Genomic DNA, 23,313 nt, shown 5'->3' on the forward strand with positions numbered 1-23,313 from the left:
TGATTCAAGGTAAGTATATACACATAATATGACTATGTTTCTCGATAGTTTTAATTCAAACGTAAAAAACTTGTTTAGTTGTACCAAAAAAAATACATACAATAAAGCTCTATCGAATAAAATGAAACATTTTAAAGAAGCTTGTCGTGTAATAAATATTTTCCAAGAAAATTCGCTAAAAGATAAAAAGCCGCTAAAACGGCTAGTTGAAAATAATTCTGCGATATCAAAGATAAGCTTAATATCATAAAATATTCTTTAAGTTAAAAGCTTTCGCGAAAGCCCAGATCAAGTAGGTCCTTGGGGGATCGATGTCCATTAAAACTTTTTTTCGTAAGATACGTTTCCTCTAGAAGTTTAGGCTAGTCTTTTATTCGTGCGGATCGGCGATGTACCTGCATGATCCAAACAATCACACAGTTAAAATCCATCTGGCTTCTTGAAGTGTGGTTCTATAAGCGAAATATATTTTTTTCTTCTGTATTAAATCTTCATCATACTCACATATACCTACTCACTTGTCCTGTTGAACAGACATTTTAAAGAGTACTTAACATTTAATACAGCACAATAAACTTTAGCTTTTGAGACCGAATGACGTCACTTTGCCCGGAAGGAAACGTCGCGGCTAAGCCGGATTATTCCTCCACCATTTCGGCTTAGGTACCTGTACATTTTTACACAAATTTGAAAATACAGGTCACCAAAACTCACACTAGTGTTCTATTGATTCTAATAATAGACTACTGCCACCACTTCCTTCAAAGCCAGATTCTATTCACTTCGACGGTTGTTACTCGAAAACGGTCCCAGTGACTAGGTACTTTTTTCGCTATAATTTCTTTGGCAGATGTATGGAATGTCAATATGACATCAATAGCATAAAGATACCACTCTGGTACGCTAATTAGTTTATTTTACAAGCTTTTATTTAACTTGCAGTGTATGTATAAAGACTGTCCACGATAAAATCCGGGCATGCCTGATCTGGTGTATCTTTGTAATAAATGCTAATTTTCAAGCGGCACTTTTTTGTAATAGTCATTGGTTATGAAACTACATAATAAACATACAGTCACAATAAAATGTGAGTCAATCTGTGAGTTTTAGCTTTATGTATTTCACTGTGCCTAAATTGCTCTGTACAGCGTTTTTTGATAATCTTCACTCGTTTTCAACTTCAATGCCACAATTGTATTTATATTTTTACAAGCTGTTTTATGCTCATTAGGATATTATCTTTCCAATAAAATTCTACTTGCGGGAGTCGGGAAAAATTTCTAATCCGAGTACCAAAATTAGTTTTTATATGGGAGGCATTTTTCTGTCAAAAAGGCAAATTCACCAAAGTATCTCAATCTGAAGTCAATTCGAAAAATATTAGCTGTCGTAAATACAAAACTGTAAGCTATAAAGTGGATTGTCCAATTTTATAAAAGTAAATATAAACTTTACATAAAAACCTAGAAAAGACTATCAGAAGACGCTGTACAAAATAATTTAGGCACAGTCTAATATATAAAGCTAAAACTCACAGACGCCCTAACTTTTTATTATGATTATATTTTTATTATGTAGTTTCATAACTTAAAAAAAGTGCTGCTTGAAAATTACCATTCATTACATAGATACACCAGAGCAGGCATGCCCGGATTTTATCGTGGACAGTCTTTATATGTACAGGTCAAATCTTGCAAGTTGAATTTGACCCACTTCTAACTAGTTGGATTGACATGAAATTTGGCATACTTATGTAAATCCGGTGATAATACAATAATCTGGCAGTAACATCCTGGCGGTCCGGTCAGGATCATCTCTGCAGGACGGAACTCCTCAACGGTTAATGGGCATCCGCTTGAATCGACATCGACATTTCTTCCCGTCTTCATCATCATCATCATCATCATCCCAGCCTATGTATATTCGACCCTTGGCTGGAAACAGGCTTCCTCTTAGAAGAAGAGGGTTCGTATGCGTCGTAAAATACGACAACGTGACTAAATCCGACAGTGTGCGGAGGCACTAATGCCATCTGAAAGCAACACACTATTTTCTCAAGAAAAATATGAGAAAGATTTTCTGATTACAACCGAATTACGGAAGTATTTAGTAACTTAAAAAGAAGAAAATAGTGAGCTCTTATCAAAAAATTTACTACCTCCACATTTTCCTTGAAAATTCCAAGATTTTCCCTTGGCTTTCTGTGAGAAAATGCAGCAAAATGAAGGAAATTTGTGAAATTTGTTCGCTGCACGGGCCGAAAGCAAGTAGCGCTAATGACTGCGCCCGTAGCTCTTGTAGTTTACTAGACACCCTTACCACGAGTGTGAAAACTAACTTTACACTACACTGCTCAAAAGTGTGGTCATAGATCACCTAAATCCAGTACACAAAACTGCTTATATTAATATATTTAACAGCTGACTCATTTATGGCTCGCAAACACGAAAAAAATGTGGCACGTTACGGTAAAAGGTCGTATCTATATATGTATTTCATAGTACAATACGACTTTTTCGAATATATCTCAGAATAATTTTCTTGGCTTGCTGAAACGACAATTGGACCAATCGAAACTAATCGTCTGTTGCATGTGAAATTTAATTGACCAATGAGAATGCGTCATTTATGACTTTTTGGGGAAAAAACTTGACTGGCGATGGCCGGAAGACGCAGCGTTTTGCAGGTCTCCCATTAAGTGGACAGATAAGCTGGGGACCAAAGTATTTGTTTTTAGTTAAATGAAATCAATTCAAGTACGGCAATAAAAAAAGGTTTTACAGGTTGTTCAAAAATCCTATGCTATAATTTAAAGCACATTAAGGCTTCTAATTACTATTTAACGTTTGGGCTCCGCAAAAACCCAGCGTTACTGCACATAATGTGCGGCAACACATGCTGAGTGGAGGCCCTTTTTGGTATCCTGCCGTGTCACCAAGTAACATAGTTTTAGTGCTAGTTCTAGTCTTAGTTTTATGTGGTACTTATGGAGCCAAAATAAACCTTTCTTTCTTTCTTTCTATTTAATACGATACAAGTGGAAAAAAATATTAAATATGATAGTTGAGTCACAAGAAGACCTTTATCTTGATAACTACAATTTAAAAAATAGAATTTTAATGTGTCGAATCACTTGAATCGCATTATTAATCAGTAGCCCTAATATAGGCTAAATTATAGTACAGGAATATTTAACAGCCTGTAAAAAAAACTTTTTTTTTAACAGAAACTATTTCCGTGCCTTTATAGTAAATCGTGTACAAACTTTCCTGATATCACAAGTGGTAGGGGTGCATAGTTTTTCATCAGCACGTCGCCATCCTAAATTCCAGAGTTAATGGAAAGGCGACGCGTGCCACCTCCCTGTTTACATACTCACATTCCCTGCATCAGATTACGGGCAGAGAATGCCCGCAGCCATTATTTACCGCACAAAGCTGACTCCTCAAGGAGCCTTGGGTATTAAAGTGGCGGGATGGGTTCTGAGGATGGAATTTTAATTGGCATCTTAAGGCTCAGAGCCGCAAAGTCCTTTAAGTTAAGGCGTCGGATTAACATATGTTGCGTTAGTGTGTTCAGATTGCCAGGTGCGGTACTTCATTGTGGGGTGTTTTGTGTTGGAGGACTGAATAGCTAAGTTGTGGTGACTGATGATTGTGCTAGAGACATTTGTGCATTTACAGCTTTATGTTTAGATTTTTTTTTAAATACATCATTTCTTACATCTTCATCATTTTGCATTTACCATATCTGTAACGTCATTATTGTTTTCTAATCCATTCGCTGTTTAATGGTGCCTATAGATACAGACACATTTGTTACGATAAGAAGCCCAGCTGGTAGGATTAGTGGGCAATCATCGAATGCTTCACTGACAAGGCCACAGCGTTGGGCTATGCAAATAGCGAAAGGAAAAATAATAAAAAGAGCCGCCGGAGAAGGTCCGCGAGACGGTGCAGCGCCGGTTATAAGGTGCCCATCTAGAGCTGTCTATCTTCCCGCTCGAGCTCATTTAGACTCCAAGTCCCTGTCAAGCACCAGCAGATGTACCTGCGCTCCGACTTCAGGACAGAGGGTCTGGTGTTCCGTCGTTTTAGGGTAGCGACGAAGACGACTTTCAAAAATCCCTAATAAGTTTTTATTTTTGTGTACCTATTTTTTTTGTATAGGAGATTTGAATTTTACAGCGCATTGGTGTTTCAACTGTAGGTAATGGTGTATTTTTTTGTTGACAAATAATTAAATTAATGTTAGCAAGGTATTTATTTTTATTTTTTGCTTTTCAAAACTCCCGCTCTCTGGCCCCTGTAATACGTCACTTCATCGACACACCATCAATCCGGAGGCTCTGCATTCAACAGCTGCTAAGTCGCTGCGGAAGTGGTTTTCGCTAAGTGATTCTAAAGGCCTGGGGGGCTACTAAATTTGAAAATCGAAGTGGTATCGTACCGTCCCTCTCACTCACGTCTTAAACAATGTAAGCGTCAGCGGGACAGCAAGATACGAAGTTGGAATTTTGCACTTCATAGTGTATTGTGTTATTAGTAATGGCCTGGCCGAGAAATGCGCGACCCGTGTCATGACAAATTACATACCGGGTGGAGCCTGTAATACGAGCAAATAATTAAAACATAGATCTTACTCGTCATTAGTTCAGCGACTATCTTATCTTAATAATCCTGCTAATATTATAAATGTGAAAGTTTGTGAGTGAGTGAGTATGTTTGTTGCTTCTTCACGCTGAAACGGCTGGACGGATTGGGATGAAATTTGGCAAAAGTTAGTTTATAACTTGGATTAAAACATAGGATACTTTTTATACCGATATAACCACGGGACAGGGATAAAATCTTGAAATAACAACCGCTGGGAATAACAAATAGGCCACTTACTTTTTATCCCGATATGTAATATATTTAATGGATGTTTAATATGTATTTAAGTATGTAATTTTTCTATATAAGTTGTTTATCCGTTACCTAGTATTTATAGTATACCTACAAGCTTTGCTTAGTTTGGGACTGTCAATTGGTGTCAAGTGTCCCATGATATTTATATTTATTATTATTATTATATTCCCACGGGATAGGGATACAATCTTGAAATTTCAACCGCTTTGTTTTGAGACTTGGAATTTTGTACAGTCGTTTTGACACAACCTCAATAAAGACCAATATAGTTTTGGGAATTCTAGAAGGCATGAAAAGCTAGAAGGCATGTTTTAAACCACAGTATTATTTTGTAATTACCGTTGGACAATGCCAGGACAGTCAGCTGCAACTGCGACCTGCAGACACCCGCAGCAATTAGAGCACGCCTCGTCAACGGTGATTGATTCATCACATCATGTTTGTTGCCACATCGCTCTTCTATGCGATTCAAGGGACATTAAGATTGGCCTTTATCAAGCATGCACTATTTAGATTTACTTATTAAAGTCATATACATTTTTAACAGACTTCAAAAAGGAGAAGGTTCTCAATTTGGACTGTACATACAGAAAAAATAATTAATTATTATATTTTTTTGTATTTTTTTGTGTTAGTTATTATGCGATAATTCCGCCAATTGTAGACCGATTTACAATTTTTTTTTGTTCTAAAGAACATCATACTTCCAAGGTGGCCCCATTGTCACCAAATCGATCTGATGATGGAATTCCTAGCAAATCGAGTACAACTAACCTACTGCGATTTTGGCATTTTAACACTAAGTCAACATTTACATTTAGAAGATAATAATTTTTCGAGCTGCACCGATGAAAAAACCCGTAGCTGGCCAACGGAACTCGTCAAAGCTAAGGCTCTGATGATGATACTGAGACACCATCTTCAAAGTAGTAGAAAATTATTTTTAAAGTTTGTTGGTTTCATATTTTTTAAAACATTTTTAAAGTCAGTTTTTATTTTTGATTGACAAAAAGGACATCTTATTCTCTGTGGTCTAAATAGAATATTATTTTTACCAATGTAACGAACCAATTTTGGTGGGAGTGTTGCGACGGGGATAAGCCACGAGCATAAGTTATAATATCTACAAGCAGGGAAATAGCAGATATCATCATGAGCATGCTTAGTGAGAGGGAGAGTCTACCTGGGTAACGCCAAAAGCCGCAAGAGAAAACGTCAATAATGGCCTGCCACGCTCTGTACTTGCCCCGACTCTTTTCAATCTATATATCCACGACTTACACGACTGAGGCCACCAAATTCATTTATGCTGAGATAGAGCACTTGTTTCAAGGTAGAGATTCAAGTCTGGCGAGGAAGTAAATCATCCGACTTATCAAGGTTCATGATAATTAAGTTCTGGTCGTCTGATACCGAACCCAAGAGACAGAAGTGGCGTGCTTCCACCTTAATAACCGTATGGCAAACTACCCAACCAGCTGTCTCTTTCAAAGGGGAATTATTTAAGTACAATCCCTGCCAAAATACCTTGGAGTGACACTGGATAGACTCTGACGTACAAGGAGCACCTCCAAAAGGTATCCTTGAAGGTGCCTCACGGAAACAACATCCTCCATAAACTCTGGGGACTACCTGGGGTGCCTCCGCTGATTGCCTTGCGTACGTCAGCTGCAGCGCTCGTCTTTTCGGGCAGCGAATTACTGTGCTCCGTATGGCTTGAGAGTGCGCACGTACAAAAAGTGGAACACTAAATTGAATGAGGCCATGCGATGTGTCTCGGGCACAATCAAGTCTACTCCCCTCCACTGGCTCCCAGTCTCAGCCATATTGCTTCGCACATCTCCGCAGGATGCAAGCGCTAAAAAGAGAAGCGGAAAAAATACAGGCGGACCAGTCTCTGCCTGTTCACCAGCCTTTCTGTCACCCTCCACCCCAACGGCTTAATTCGACTTACAGATTTTTTTATAAATATTATATATTTTTTTGTATTTTTTTTTGTTAGTTACGCTATGCGATAATTCCGCCAATTGTAGACCGATTTTCAATTTTTTTTTGTTCTAAAGAACATCATACTTCCAGGGTGGCCCCACTGTCACCAAATCAGGATCTGATGATGGAATTCCAGATCGAGTTCTCAGTTTTACCAGCACACCTATTATTTGGCATTTTTAACACTAAGTCAACATTTACATTTAGAAGATAGTAATTTTTCGAGCTGGACCCGATGAAAAAAACCGTAGCTGGCCAACGGAACTCGGCAAAGCTAAGGCTCTGGATGATACAGAGACACCATCTTCAAACTCTAGAAACATATTTTCAAAGTTTTTGTAGTTGGTTCCTTATTTTGTAAAACATTTTTAAAGTCAGTTTTAATTTTTGATTGGACAATACCTTAATCTCTGGTGGTTAAATAGAATATTATTTTTACCAATGAAGCGAACCAATTTGGTGGGAGTGTTTGCGACGGGGATACGCCACGAGTATAAGTTATAATAATCTACAAAAATATCAGCAATCGTTATAATAATGTTTAATACATAAATAAATCCTGTGGATGCAAGTGGCGAGCTGTTAAATTGTGGCTTTCTAAGTGGGAGGCCTTTGTCCAGCAGTGGACGTCTTCCGGCTGAATTGATGATGACATATGTAAATAAACATCAAAAGCACTCTCCGGTACTAATGAGGTCTTTGACGAGCTGCAGGCATTTGTTTCGGTTGATCTTGCCGTTGTGCGTGCGCGGGAGTGCCTCGACGAAGGCAATGCCGCCGCGCAAGCGCTTGTGGTCACTCAATTTGGCTGTGAAAGAGACAACAATAAAGAAAATTTAAAAACTGAAGACTTTGATAAAGAGGAGCTAAATTTAGAAATAAAAATGTAAATTATAGCACGTACCTATAAGAATAACGAATTAAAAAAAATGGTAACGGCTAAGAAAACTTTACAATTTAACGTCTTAATGTTGGTGACAATAACAAGAATAAAAGTTTATTAAGAATAATTAAATCAGAATCAGAAATATTTATTTGTATGAATACGGTTACAAACACGGCCTTAAAATAAATAATAAAAAAAAAAAAAATGTTTGTATTTTTATGTAAAAATGCGTATGAACCTATCCCATGAATAATAACGAATATAGACAGCCAGTTGTTACGACTTTGGTATGGTATAGAAGAAAGATTTTTGAAGAATGTGTAATCCTTTTCATATTATTTCAGCGGATAGCTTCTCTTGCTTGTAAATCATAATTATTTTATTTCATTGTATATCAAAAGGTATTTAGTATTTCTACTCTCCTAGCATTTTACACGTACAGTTAACCGCGTGGTGTATCTGGTCTCTTGTGACGTCACAGCCCGGCCGCAGCACCACGGCCACGGCGGGCCCGGCGTCTGCGCCGCACACCACGCACTGCTGCACCCCTGGTACCGAGCCAATCACGCTTTCGATCTCCTCGGGGTATATCTAGGAATATACATGTCATCATCATCAGTCATCTTATCTTTATTCTTCTTATCTACAGGGTGTCCCAAGAAGTGGGTAATTTTATCTTTCTTGGCATTTAATTTTTTTTTATTCCATTCAAAGATCTAACGATAGTAAATGTTAACATACTGAATTGGCCTATCTATCAGCTTAGCACACAAAAAAAATCAAGCATCTACCGCAATAATTCACGTCACCATAAATAAAAATTTCATCGTACTCGGCGATAGGTGAAACATTTAAAAAAAAGTCATAACTCCGAAAATACGAAAAATCGCGGAACATACATGGGGGTGATTCAGATAGCCCTCTAGGTCCTCTATCTCCCGGCTTTAGTATATCACTACTTCTTGGGACACCCTGTATATCAAGTATCTTTTCACTTCTCATGCTAGTGAAGTTGGTGTTTATGCTGGATCTAGGCGACATAAACCTAGGTACCTAGTAAGTGAACAATTGATTACACTATTGCTATTTAATTTCCTCGCCATCGAAGTGAAAAGCCGAGTGTAAACGTACACCGGCTCGGGTGGCTATATTCATATGAACTCCTCGGGTAAAATGGCTCGTTTTATGCTCTTGGTGTACAATCTGCTGTTGTCATCTATCTTAGTCATTTATCTTTGGTTATCTTTGTTATTTTTCGAGTTCCGTGCCTCAAAAGGAAAAAATGGAACCCTTATACCTCTAGACCTAGAGTCACTTTATTGCATAAGGATAGAAGTAGTTTTTTTGATATTCATAAGTGCTATAGCCTAAATTGAATAAAGATATTTCGTCTTTGACTATGACTTTGAGAATATATAGTACAGTACTAATTTAATAAATAATTATGAATGTAATTATTATTATTTTTCTCAGTAACGCGTGGAGGTATCACGCTGAATCAGTGAAAGAATCAACGCAATCAAAAGAAATAGTCGTTAAAAAAAGGTGTCTCCATGCAAGGCCGAGGACATGGATCATTGGGGGAGGTCTGTGTCCAGCAGTGGACTGCTAAATATAGGATGATGGTGATGTGATGCAAATTGTCGAAATCATAAAAAACATAGGGTATTTCCAGTTGTCCTAGAAAGTTGAAATTTGGTCTTATAGCATAACCAATGAAAAATAAGAAACTTACGTGGTGGTTCATGTACTTGAAACCCAATTTCGTTCTGTTAACGAAGAAGAGGTGGCCTTGCTCATTGCGGTAGAAAACGTCTCCGGTCTTCAACCAGCCATCGGCGGTGACTGTGTCGTGGTATGCCTCTTCGTTATTGACGTATCCCTGCACAAAATGAAATATTAGTTGAACTAAAAATGGACTGAACTTACACAATATTGTCAGCAGAGATTATATTAGACACGGGTGCTAAAAGCAAATGAGTAATTATATATTTTCAATTTTTTTTCAGCCATATACAGGGATCGCATGACTATTCACCCAAACTCGTTATCCAGTCTTGCAGTCAAATTCGAATAAAAGACTCAAGAGCGCCGATGTGTGCTGCTTTACTAAGGAAAGACGGAGCTGCGCATATCTGCCTTGCCCCATCCCAACTTCTAGCAACCCACCTGATTAGTCTAGATATAAGACTGATTGCAGGTTTAAATATGAAAAAAAAGTTTTTTTTTTAACTATGGTTAATAAAACTGGGTAGTATCAGTAATTTCCTTTTGGCTTGTCAGGATAAGTATTGTACGAAAGGAATGTAGTAATGTGTAATAAACAAAAATAACTGTAACAGTACCTTCAAGATACACTTGCTTTTTAGATATAGTTCTCCTTTTGCGTTCACTTCTAATACTTCTTCGTCATTGTCATTCACTAACTGAAACAAAAAATCTACTTTGATTCAGAGAAATTGCATGTAAGACGTAATGATTTTATCCACTATGATTAATATATCATCTAATTTAAGACATGAGAGTAGATTATCTAAAAGTTAAGATATCTTAAAATATCCTGGCTTACCTATTTTTAGTAGCCATGTTAAAAAAAACGAAATGTATTTGATTACAACTGCAGAAAATTATACCAAATGATCATTAGACTAAGGGGCTGTTTCACCATCCATTGATTAGTGTTAACTGGCGGTTAGGTGTGATGCCGTCTCTATTTGTTTTGTTCGAATAGACGGAGACGGCATCACATTTAACCATCGGTTAACGCTAATCAATGGATGGTGAAACAGCCCCTAAATGCTACAACACAATACAATGACTCTTTGTTGTAACAATACAATAGTAATAAGCGATACAGAAAAAATAGAGAGAAAATTACAAGGTACTCATACCTATAGGTGACCTACACCCTACACGTCAGTCTACGAGTACATATTACGTTAAGAAAAAATACTATATGATACATAAAGTATGGCACATATGTACCAACAACCATTCCGATGCGGTCAAACAAATATAAATCATAGGTTTATTTGACTTTAAAATAAGTTGACCATGTCAAAACTTACTTTATATTCCATAAGATTGAAGACATTGCCAATAGATGTCAGTGGTGTGGCTCGATTACCTGTCGCTACTATCCCTTGCATTTCCGTCAACCCATACGCGTTTATTAGTACAGTGTTGTTTGACAGTTTGCCCTGTAACAAACAATATTATTATTATTATTATTGTTAGCCTATTCTGTCCCACTGCTGAGCAAAGGCCTCCCCTCAATACTTCCACTGCTCTCTGTCCCCTGCATACAAGGGCCAGTCCTTCAAGAAGAAGTCCAGTTCATCCCGCCATCGCCATCTAGGTCTGCCAGGTCGCCTTTTCGAGTTGGTGGGCATCCACTCGGTGGTTATCTTGGCCCAAAACTCGTCTGGCATGCGGCAAACATGGCCAGCCCAGTCCTACTTCAGCTTAGACGCCGATCGACCTACATCAGTGATTTGGGTCATGGAGCGCAGGGCGGTGCTCCGGATCCGATCGACGAGTTTTAAACCTAGCATGCTGCGCTCCATGGCTTGCTGGCAAACCCCGATTTTGAACTAGAGCTTCTGTCAAGGACCAAGTTTGAGCACCGTAGGTGTGAGTTGGTAGTACGCACATATCCATGAGTTTCCTTTTTAAGGAAATCGGGAAGTTACCCTTCATAAGGTGTTTCATTGACCAATAGCTCCTTCAGGCGTTTTAACAACTTCATGTTGGAAATTCTAGTGCGCTTCTAGAGCCTTTCAAAAACCTTTCATCACGTTTTTCATCAACATCTGCTTATACAAGTTTTAAAAACCGGCCGAAAGCGTGTCGGTCACGCCCAAAATAGGGTTCCGTAGCCATTACGAAAAAAATAAGTAATATTTTTCTAAGGGTTTCGTATTTTATACGGAATCTTCCAAGTTTAGGTATATTTTAATTCTCAAGCAAATTTAGCCGTTATAGTTTTCCTTGAAAGTTTGATATACTTACTACCATCCTGATTTTTTCCAATTTTTCCACCCACCATGAAAAAAAAAATCCCCACTTTACGTTGATAGTCCCTGAGCAAAGCCGCGGACGGACGGGCAGGCAGACAGACAGACAGACAAACAGATATGGCCATTTTGGCTCCGGAACCCGGAACCGGAAAGGATGAAGGTCATCGTTCATTCTTCGCGAGCCTGTCCGTCCTTCCCAGGGTCCCCAACTACCTCCATACCAATATTATCTTCAGCGGTTTAAGCACGAATAGGTAGCAGAAAAGTAGACAGAGTTATTTTACCTTTAATTGAGCCACGCTCTCTTCTGTAAACGGGGAACCGCCTAAAACAAGCATCTCAAGAGATGACAGCTGTGATGAAGTCGCCAGTTGTCCAACTGATGATGCCAGAGCCGGTCCCAAGATGGTCCAAGTTGGCTGCAACATAAATAAAATACTTGAGAGCCCTGGTACAGACGGACGTACGGGCCAACGAATGAGTCAAATCTGGGTTGGTTTGTGGAGTTGCGGTGTAATGTACATTGAACTTGAGTTGACTCTCGAGTTAATACTTGGCACAATCCGCTCAAAATGAACTCAAGTTACTTAGCTGGACGAAGCCACAGATAATAATACTCAGTGGCACATGGCTCACTCCGCTCACGTACATAATTATGTCGGCGACCGATCGTAAAGTCCGCCAGATCACGAAATTCCTAGGCATATTGTGAAATGGCGCCATTTCATGAATTGGCTAAAGGATATCCGTAATATCGTTCAAAACTCACCGTTTAACGATTAGCCTAGTGACGTTTAGGCAGATCATGAAATTCGAAGGCATATCATGAAACGCCGCCATATCGGTTCCGATCAGGTCCGTTGTGGTCACAATTCATACTAACCACTCCTTGCTTCGCTCGTCGTACCTAAATTTTTCTTTTTTTCGGCATATCACCATGTGCCCGGTATAAAGTTAGGAACATCGACGAATGCGTTGCTCTAATTGATCTGCCGTATTGTTTCTTAGGCACATCATGATATGCCTGGCCAACTTTTAGGCGTATTATGAAACGGCGCCATTTCGTGATCTGGCGGATTTTACGATCGGCCGCCGACACATATAAAAATATGATCTTTTAGGGCCGCCACATACATCCGGAATTCCGTAACTACATCACACACATACGTTTATTAAATAAACGTCTGTACACACAGGCCACCATACGGTATTCCGAACCGGAAAATATTCGGACGGAAAACTACTGCTTTGTATGTGGTAGGTCCATAGATTTTTATGGATTTACTGCTTTACTGCTGGGCCAGAATTTTTGCTGCTCAGTATTAAGTATACACAATAAAATGCTAGAACAGCGAACCGAAAGACGTAAGTTGGGAATCACCAACAAAATGGACCGACGAATTTGGAGGCGTTGTGGAACTCTTTGGAGGAGGCCTTTGTCCAGCGCAGGGGTCATTTTTTTACTGATATGATACGTAATACTAGAACAGCCGTAATCTTTCTTAAGTTAGTTGGGCGAATTCTTCCGGTTATTTTTTTTCGAAAGGGAGATGAAAAATTGGAACCGCTTTTGATTTATTTTCATCATTTTTGTTTAAATTTGCACCGGTGCAAAGCTGAGCAGGATACTAGTTAATTATATTAATCAATGGTGCAGACGTGTGATTTGATTACAATAAAATGTTGGTTTTCCTTGTATGCGAGGCACTTGTTTATTCTTATAGTCCATAGCATCTGTTGCGTTTAAAGTAGGGTCGAGTTTTTAAATTACTTATGAATATTTAACAAGACCCTTTCGTTACATTGCAAATAAGTACTTACACTTATTTGAATGTTAAGAAGGACTCGTTCAAAGCCTGGGTGTTTTTTTAAAGCAGCCGAAATCTTAAAGGAGCTTTCTTGTATTGGGTAGTTTTCCGCATAAAAAACCGGCCAAGAGCGTGTCGGACACGCCCGAAATAGGGTTCCGTAGCCATTACGACCAAATTAAGTAATATTTTTCCAAGGATTTCGTATTTTGTACGGAATTTTCCAAGTTTAGGTATATTTTATACCTAAAGCTGCTATTTACTCTTAAACTACTAATAATTCTCAAGAAAACTTAACCGTTATAGTTTTTCTTGTAAGTTTTGACATACTTACTACCAACCTGAATTTTTTCAAATTTTTGCACCCACCGGTTTAGATTTTAGAGGGGGGGGAGGAGACGCTCGATTTTAATGAAAATTTGAAATTAAAAATGAAATGAAATGAAACTGTAATGCCTAACATTAATACATTGATAAGTTACATTTTTATACATTTATTTGCACTTTAAAGTTGAATATTTTGGAAACAAATTACTAAATCGAAAAATCGTTTTAGCAACCCCCTAAAAATTTTAAAAGACCTATCCAAAGATACCCCACACTATAAGGTTAGATGAGAAAAAAAAACTACCCCCACTTCACGTCTATAGGAGGTACTCTCAAAATACTTTTTTTTGAATTTTTTAATGTTCTATTTTGTCGGCATAGTTTACATATATATTCGTGCAAAATTACAGCTTTCTAGCATTGATAGTCTCTGAGCAAAGCCGCGGACGGACAGACAGACAGACATGGCGAAACTATCAGGGTTCCCTTTTTGCCATTTTGGTTACGGAACCCTAAATATATTACGAGTATCTCATGTACCTAGTTCATCATCATCAGGCCTACGCGTCTGTTCCAGACGAATTTTGTCGTGTTGCCTGTGCACAACATCTTTGGTGGCTGACTAGACCGATGCGAGAGCGACATGTTCGCCCACAGGCCAGACAATTATTGCGATGAAGCCTAGCTTAAGCTAGGGTATTCTAAATCGATGTTACGTGCGCACTATGCAGCTAACCGTGCCGTCCCTCTTGAGAAAGAGACGGCGCGAAAAGTGCGTATGTAGCCTTACGGGCAACCAGTGCACGCAAGTAGCGAGTTGCCGTCAATGCACTTACTGACAAGAGACAGAAACGACACCAAGCGCACCTAGTTCATCACAATGATTATTAGAAAATATCGGACACGTATTCTTCCTGTTCGTTGAAGTGACAATGGGCAGGCCATATACGGAGAACAGATGGCCGTTGGAGCCGAAAAGTCAAGCCAACGAGATGGACGGATGACCTGGTTAAAGCCGCGGGTTCACGGTGGATTCAGGCCGCTGCCAACCGAAGCGACTGTAGGTCTATGGGGAGGCCTATGTCCAACAGTGGACGTCCTACGGCTGAGATGATGATGATGATGATGATTTTTTCCTGGTTGTCGATCGAACAAAAAATAGTAAAGATGACACTCGTAAAATTTTAGGAGTGGCGGGCCGTGACGTTACGCAGAACTTTAACTTTCTCCATCATTTTTTGTTTAATCGACAAAAAAAACGGCCAAGTGCGAGCTGGACTCGCGCACGAAGGGTTCCGTACCATCTACAAGGTGGGCCCTGTAACAGGAGCAAAAAATTAAATCACAACTTCAACTCTTCATCTTGAACTAATTTAGTTCTACAACTTTTAAAAAGAATTTGTATTGTGAGTTTTATTATAGTTTAAAGTTTAACTGGACAAGCAATGTATTGGGAAATCCGTCATTTTGTTACGTGACAGGCGATGTCATTTACAATGTTGAATGCCGTACATTGAAAATACCATTTTTATTTGTTTAGAATAAACATAATGATGAAATTACTTAGGTAATTTTTAAAAGTTGCAGAACTAAAGTAGTTCCATTTGAGTAGCAGAACCTGTGTTTTAATTTTTTGCTCCTGTTACAGGGCCCACCCGGTATACAACATTCATCAGGTATTAGCAAAAAACGGCAAAATATCACGTTTGTTGTATGGGAGCCCCCCTAAAATATTTATTTTATTCTGTTTTTCGTAGTTGTATGTATTCCATTGATTGGCAAGCGACCGGCTCCCGGCAACCTGTCAAAAACCCTTGAGTGGTAAGTGACGCGGCCACAGTTATACATAATCTGTGAAAATGACAATTGTCTAGCTATCACAGTTCATGAGATACAGCCTGGTGATAGACGGACGGACGGACAAACGGTCAACGAAGTCTTAGTTATAGAGTTAGAATACGTAGCCGATTTTTTTTTATAATCTGACTGGCGGAATGATAATGTTTTTTTTAGGAGTCTAGCCCATTAAGTAGAAATAAAGCATTCGTTGTTCAACTTGGCTGGTTTTAGTTTTATTACCTGATACTTATCGATCAGTTCTACCACGTACTCCGGGGTAATATTCTTGGGGCTGATCAGCACTGGTACTCCAAACGCGACACTGCTCGTCATTATCATGGTGTGCGTCATCCATTGACTCGTAGAGAGGAGGAGAATTAGGCCTGTTGGCTGTGGAAACTGGCTGTGATACAACCTGTCCACAAGTTACGAAGAAATGTGTGTTTAGGTAAAAAACTAAAGTATAAGTATAATGTAGGAAAACATCGTGCGGTGTATAATTGTATAAGTTGAGATGATAAAGGTGCCTTAAAGTGGGTCTTATAAATAGGTTCAGAATTGCTCAGCGAGCTATGGAGAGAGCTATGCTTGGGGTTGCTCTACGGGCTCGAATCAGAAATGAGAAGATACGTAGAAGAACAAGGGTCACCGACATAGCCAAGCGAATTGGCTCGTTGAAGTGGTAATGGGCAGGCCATATAGCACGGAGAACAGATGGTCGTTTTGGCCGAAAAGTTATCGAGTGGAGACCGCGGATCGGCAAGCGCAGCGTAGAACATCCACCAACGAGATGGACGGATGACCTGGTTAAAGTCGCGGGTTTACGGTGGATACAAGCCGCTTCCAACCGAGGCAACTGGAGGTCTATGCCCAACAGTGGACGTCCTATAGCTAATATGATGATGGTGATAATGATGAAGTGGGAATACAGAAAGGTTTATTTCATCCAGTTTACCAAAGGGTAGGCATCTGTAGCGTGAGACCTCTGTAAGTGAGTTTGGCAGCTTTTGGAAGACCGGTGGAGCCACTGGTGGGTAGCAGCATAGCCGTTGCTTCTGGATCCACGTCTGGCAACCTAGAAAGTATTGGATTATTAATTATTTTACCAGTAACAATTGTAGTATTGTAACAACCCATGTGCAATAAACTTCATTATTCAAGAAGCGCCTACACTCCCTTAATCGCTCTACTCTAAGTCAAAGTCGAAATATCTTTATTCAATTTAGGCTATAACAAGCACTTATGAATGTCAAAAAAATTCTACCACCGGTTCGGAAAAACCTCTGTTGAGAAGAATCCGGCAAGAAACTCAACGAGGTATATTTTTTTAAACAGATTTACATTATTATTAAATGATATCTATACACCACAAGTATTTAACACAACATTATTTTTTAACACAGTAGGTTCGCTATTTGAAGGGATCGCTAATGCGGATCGGAATTAGTTTTAAATATTTTTGATTATAAATATGTATGTTAGTCTGTAAGATATTTATTGTACGGGCCAAGTTGCCTGAAATAAATGAATTTATTATTATTATTAATGTCAGTCAGTCAGTCACTACCCATTCGGTAGAGTGACAGTTTGGAGTTAGTATTTGGCAATGTAGAATGCTGCTTCTTACTCTCGTATTGTATAAGTATAGTCGCTCTTATTGTTATATCATAATCATATCAAATTAATAAGTAACTCGCATATTAGGTCCCTTAGTCCCCTTTACGACATCTCAGCAAGAAATGGTCCCTCCCATTTTTTTTTGTAGCAGCAATAGAAATACACTTTATTTTTAAATATCTGATGTTATTACGGTTCTGTTTGCTACTCTTTGAGTACAGAAACATGCACAGTACAGCAACTTGCCTTCTGCATAAAATGCTTTTCGATATCAACTTCGCTATAAACCCCTAGACTATTTCTTTACTCTTCTTTCTTACTTTTTACTTTCTTCTTTTACTTGTCCTCTTTGCACTCACTTAAAACTGTCTACATCATCACTGAATCCTTCGACGAACTTATCCAATGATGGCCCGTCAGCAACCACCACGTCAACCGTTATGTCACACTGACACACCACTTTGCTGACGTCGTCACGACGCTCTGGCTCACAGAAGACCACACGAGGCGTAACCAGGGAAACGAAGTGTTGGATCTCATCTGAGGGCATTTAAGTAAATGAAAAAACTGTAGTAGCCTCTGTAGACTTGTAATGAAGAAATGAATCTCCACCATCTGCCTAAAAGGAGTAATATAATACGCTATTTCTATTGTTTTATTTGTGTTATTTTTTAAAAATATTTTGATAAATGTTCATCATTATCCGGAAGACGTATTCTGTTGTGCTGAACAAAGGCCTCCCCCTTAGAACCCCACAATGAACGACAACTCGCCACTCTCATATCTCGCAATGTCCTCAGTGCATCTAGTGGGAGGTCTGCCATTGCTTCGTCTTCTGGTTCATAGTCGCCACTCGAGGACTTTTCTCCCTCAACCGTTATTTGTTCTTCGAGCGATGTGGCCCGCGCCGTGCTACTTCAACTTGCCGAGGGTTATGAGGTCAAACTCAATAAGTCAAGATAATTAACTGTTGAAAAACGAATACTGTAGAAGTTTAAATTCATTTTTTTACGAATTATTAAATCGTTGGGTTTGACAACGCAATTCTTGGAGCTACGTCGGTTATTTGAGTTTTTCGGCGAATTTCCGTATTATGGATTCTATCGCGCAAAGAACCTCAGAGCATAGCTCTTTGCGTGACTTGAGCCTCTCCAAGGGGCCAACGGTAAGAACCATGATAAAAGTTATCTAATAGTAATAATAGTATAAGCTCTTGGATGTAGAGTTGTTATTGTTTGGAGGTAAAACTAAACTTAACTAAAACGTAAACTAAACTTTAACGGAACTTTGCGGAATCCTACTAATCCCACTAATAATAATAAATGCGACAGTTTGTAAGTTTGTTTTTTGTTTGTTTGTTACTTCATCACGTCTAAACCGCTGAACCGATTTAGATGAAATTCGGTATTCAGATAGTTCGAGTCCCGGGGAAGGACATAATTCCCACGGGATAGTGAAAACCAAATTCTACGCGGACGGAGTCGCGGGTAACGGCTAGTATTATAAATGCGAAAGTTTGTAAGTCTGTTTGTTTGTTTGTTACTTTATAACGTCTAAATCACTGAACCAATTTAGATCAAATTTGGCATACAGATAGTTTAAATCCCGGAGAAGGACATATGATAGTTTTATCCCGAAAAATGGCATATTTCCCGCGGGATAGCGATAAACGAATTTCGCGCGGGCGGAGTCACGTGTAATGTATTTTTATGTGTATCGAATATGTGTAAATAAATGTTTCTCTCTCTTCCTCTCTCTCTCTCTCTCTAATGGCTAGTATCAGAATAAAATGTAGCCTGTGTTATGTCATTGATCAGAATCAATATATTAAAATTTATCCAAAACCGTCCAGTACGTTTTAGCGGGAAAGAGTTAGAAAACACACAAACTGTCACGTTTCTGACAATAGTTAGGATACAGACAGACATACTTACATTCAGTAGAACTCGGTTCCATCATGAACGGAACAACTCCGGCAAGGAACATGGCGTAGTACAATGCTGACATGTGTTCGTGGTTCCGTAGCATTAAAATTACCGTCGTCTTTGTCGCGCTTATAGCTCTGACGGCTCGAGCGAGCGAGACAGCACGTTTTAGAATTTGCGCGTTGGTAAATTTCTTGTCCGATGCACCGTTGATCTGAAATTATAAACTAGCCTTTATCAGCAGCTTTGCTTGCGTAAACCATTGCAATTAGCAGCAATTGAACTGAAATCCGGGATGTTAAGAAATTCCCGTGGAAATTTTCATAGTTATATTGTGGTCTTCATTTACGTTAGACCAGGGTTTCTCAAACTTATGGCTCCACGTACCCCTGTTAAAGTTTATAGACGACAGCGAACCCCTACCACCAACAAAGTAATAAAACTGGCTGTTGGAGAAACTAAGTTTTTATTTCAATCATCATGATAATATAATTTATATTATTTATTTCAATAAAAGGTAACAAATATAGGTAAGAATCGTCTTGCCAACGAAAATACCAACTGAAACAAACAACAACAAATAACAAACAAATAAGTACTTAACAAATTTGGAGTTGAAATAAAAAATACAAAAAGACTCCAAAAACCAATCTTAATCATCTTGCCAGTCTTGCAGCCACCATCACGTAAACCTTGTCGCGAACCCCCTACCGTCGAATAGCGAACCCCTAGGGGTTCGCGTACCCCACTTTGAGAAACCCTGCGTTAGACGATGAACAGCAGTGTAAAATTTAACGACTAGATTTAACGGCTAAAGTTTTGGGATTTTGCATCTCGTGGACATCATAGTGAAATATTATAAGGAGTGTGATGATAATTTATATGAACTAAAAGAATTTCTTTGCTCACCCGCGACCTCATGATAGCTAAGTTTATGCAAAATATGGACCTCCGCAAAGTAACGCCTGATTCAATAAAATTAGATACTTTATATGTTGAAATCCGTCCAGCCGTTTTAGAGAGAGAGGACCAAAAACTCAAAAACATAGACATACATAAATACCTACATGTAGGTACGCGAAAAAACAAAACCTTTAAGGAAGTTGTAAAAAATACATAAAAATTGCGATGCTCCTATAAATTATTTCAATTATCAATAAAAACACATTAAAATGACGTGTGTCGATAATTATGTCATTATTCATTATTGATAAATGTTTTTATTAGTACGTTATCGCTTCTTGGGGTAATAATGAACCAGCATGGCCTACTTAAGTGTAATACTTTTAGAAGGCACTTACTGGTTCAACATGCACAAATTTACATCATAATAATGACACAATATTTCATACGTTATATTTTATAGCCGTGGTGGCCTAGTGGTCTGACCTATCGCCTCTCAAGCAGAGGGTCGTGGGTTCAAACCCCGGCTCGCACTTCTGAGGTTTTCAAAAATTCATGTGCGGAATTACATTTGAAATTTACCACGAGCTTTGCGGTGACGGAAAACATCGTGAGGAAACCTGCACAAACCTGCGAAGCAATTCAATAGTGCGTGTGAAGTTCCCAATCCGCAATGGGCCCGCGTGGGAACTATGGCCCAAGCCCTCTTGTTCTGAGAGGAGGCCTGTGCCCAGCAGTGGGACGTATATAGGCTGGGATGATGATGATGATTTCATACGTGTGACGTTTTTAGAACTTTTGTACTAGACACCTGCTAATTCTACTAATATTATGAATGCAAAAGTTTGTGAGTGAGTGAATGAGTGAGTGAGTGAGTGAGTATGTTTGTTACTCCTTCACGCTGAAAAAGTTGGACGGATTTGGATAAAATTTAGTATGTGGATAGCTGGACATCTGGAATAAAACATAGGCTACTTTTTATCCCGATATTCCTACGAGATAGGGATAAAATCTCGAAATAACAACCGCTGGGCTTAGAGTCATGAAATTTTGTACAGTTGTGGGAATATTGTAAAATCCCGGGTAAACTAGTGTATATGCCTATTTCTTTCTTTCTCTCTGTAGCCTGAACGGCTAGATGGATTTCAACATTAACGGTATATTTTTTTTTATATAAGAGTGGGAAATCGAGCATGAGGGTCACCTAATGGGGAGCAATCACCGCCGCCCATGGACACCTGCCAACACGAGGGGTATCACAGGTGCGTTGCCGGCCCTTTGAGAGACTGATAGACTTTAGAGCACGTTTGTCTAGGCCACAATAGAGCTCTGGCCAGGCGGATGTTACTCATCATAGCAGTCAAAGTGGCATAAAGAATATAATAATATTCAATATGCCGTATCTACGTACTCTCTATATATGTACAAAAATAATATAGCGGGGAATTAAAAAGAAATATTGTAACAATATGAGTTTAAAATGAAAACTAATAATATGACTATAAATAATACAACAATTTTACACTCAAAGGTTGGTTGGCAGAGATCTCTTCAGGGATAAGTCCGCCTTTGTACTTAACACCTTTTTTGTAAACTTTTTGTATTTCCTTTTTGTACAATAAAGAGTAAAACAAACAATTTCGAGCTACCATTTTCAAAGAAAAATATCAAAAAGCCTTGAAAGCCACTAGTGACCTGACACTAGTTAAGAATTCTAATAGTTAAGTACCCATTCCCATTGTTCGCGCACTAAAACCTTTTTAGGCCATACACAGTGCAGGGGTGCTCTCTGGCACATGACTTGTCAGTCTGGCTCAAGTCTTGTCATTGACATAAGTTTTTCATCCGCTCACGTGTTGTATTCGTTATAAACCGCATCGCCATAATAAGAAGATTTCCTCGACTCCGCATCACAAGACCCCCACATCATCGGCCGGAGCCCTAACCAGGTGAGTGCTTCTGCACTGTTGGAAATTTCATTTGGCATAGCGCGCTCTCGGTCTTCCGCCACCCATTAAAATTGGCTATTTACACGCCATACCACCCATTTCCCAGATTTTTATAAAATAAAAATAATTCTTTAACTTTAAAATTACCTTCCTATACATTTCACCGTTATATAAACTTACTCGTACCGTTTGTATTCTATCAGGGTTGGTTCTCATGCAGTGAAACATGACTTCAGCCAAGTTGACATGCTCCCTTTTGTCCACGCCATCGCGAGTCCTGCAATTCTTGAGGATATCGTCGAGAACTGAGTCTAGATAAATCTGGGCTGCCACTGGACTGCCAGTCACCACCCCGTAAGACATCTGGTGAGGATGATTAAGAAAAGATTACTATTAAATTCAGAAAAAAAAAACTTTCGGATTTTAGTACAGTCAAGTGCAGAAATAAGTATCTATTCGTACCACTCAAAAATATGTTACTACGGCCTTATTGCGTCGGAATAAGAGTCTGAGGTACATATTTTTGAAACTTTGAATAAGTAGATATTTTTACACTTGACTGTACATCAACTAAGGGCCGGTACAGACGGACAGCATTTGAACTGCAACCCAGCTGCAAAGTGGCAGTTTGAGTGCAGTTTTGATGCAGTTACACGAACTTTTTTTTTTTTTTTTATACGACTGGATGGCAAACGAGCAAGTGGGTCTCCTGATGGTAAGAGATCACCACCGCCCATAAACATCTGCAAACCAGGGGAATTGCAGATGCGTTGCCAACCTAGAGGCCTAAGATGGGATACCTCAAGTGCCAGTAATTTCACCGGCTGTCTTACTCTCCGCGCCGAAACACAATAGTGCAAGCACTGCTGCTTCACGGCAGGATTAGCGAGCAAGATGGTGGTAGCAATCCGGGCGGACCTCGCACAAGGTCCTACCACCTGCAAACCGACAACTGCATCAAAACTGCAAACCGACTATGCAGTCTGCCTGCTGTTGCCGTGCAGTCCTGTCAACCGCACACCGACTGCAAGCCGGCTGCACGGTCGTAATGCAGACGTATTCCAGTTGTAACGACTACATTGTAACTGCAAACTGCAATACGACTGGGAATAGAACTGCGAGAGGGCCATTGCAGTTACAA

General features: G+C 39.2%; 2 protein-coding genes across 4 annotated transcripts in view; both read right to left on the minus strand.

Moving 5' to 3' along the window:
* Positions 1 to 6,736, minus strand: part of LOC141431404 (uncharacterized) — a 21,148-nt gene extending 14,412 nt beyond the window's left edge. Inside the window, exon 1 of the mRNA XM_074092574.1 lies at positions 6,612 to 6,736. Coding sequence (XP_073948675.1) covers positions 6,612 to 6,736 — 125 coding nt within the window. The remainder of the gene's footprint in view (positions 1 to 6,611) is intronic.
* Positions 6,737 to 7,381: 645 nt separating this feature from the next.
* The window catches only part of LOC141431469 (uncharacterized), a 74,456-nt gene continuing 58,524 nt past the window's right edge, over positions 7,382 to 23,313 (minus strand). The window contains exons 2-12 of one of the 3 annotated variants that reach the window (XM_074092657.1): positions 22,359 to 22,535; positions 19,330 to 19,534; positions 17,755 to 17,935; positions 16,734 to 16,853; positions 16,019 to 16,193; positions 12,089 to 12,223; positions 10,854 to 10,985; positions 10,131 to 10,211; positions 9,521 to 9,667; positions 8,226 to 8,376; positions 7,382 to 7,707 (exon numbers count right to left, since the gene is read on the minus strand). In XM_074092657.1, the coding sequence (XP_073948758.1) occupies positions 7,568 to 7,707; positions 8,226 to 8,376; positions 9,521 to 9,667; positions 10,131 to 10,211; positions 10,854 to 10,985; positions 12,089 to 12,223; positions 16,019 to 16,193; positions 16,734 to 16,853; positions 17,755 to 17,935; positions 19,330 to 19,534; positions 22,359 to 22,535 (1,644 nt within the window). In that variant the 3' untranslated portion in view covers positions 7,382 to 7,567. The remainder of the gene's footprint in view (positions 7,708 to 8,225; positions 8,377 to 9,520; positions 9,668 to 10,130; positions 10,212 to 10,853; positions 10,986 to 12,088; positions 12,224 to 16,018; positions 16,194 to 16,733; positions 16,854 to 17,754; positions 17,936 to 19,329; positions 19,535 to 22,358; positions 22,536 to 23,313) is intronic. The other 2 variants (XM_074092658.1, XM_074092656.1) reach the window with 2 other exon arrangements.

This window comes from Choristoneura fumiferana, chromosome 9 (assembly GCF_025370935.1).
Source record: "Choristoneura fumiferana chromosome 9, NRCan_CFum_1, whole genome shotgun sequence".
Classification (NCBI taxonomy): Eukaryota; Metazoa; Arthropoda; class Insecta; order Lepidoptera; family Tortricidae; genus Choristoneura; species Choristoneura fumiferana.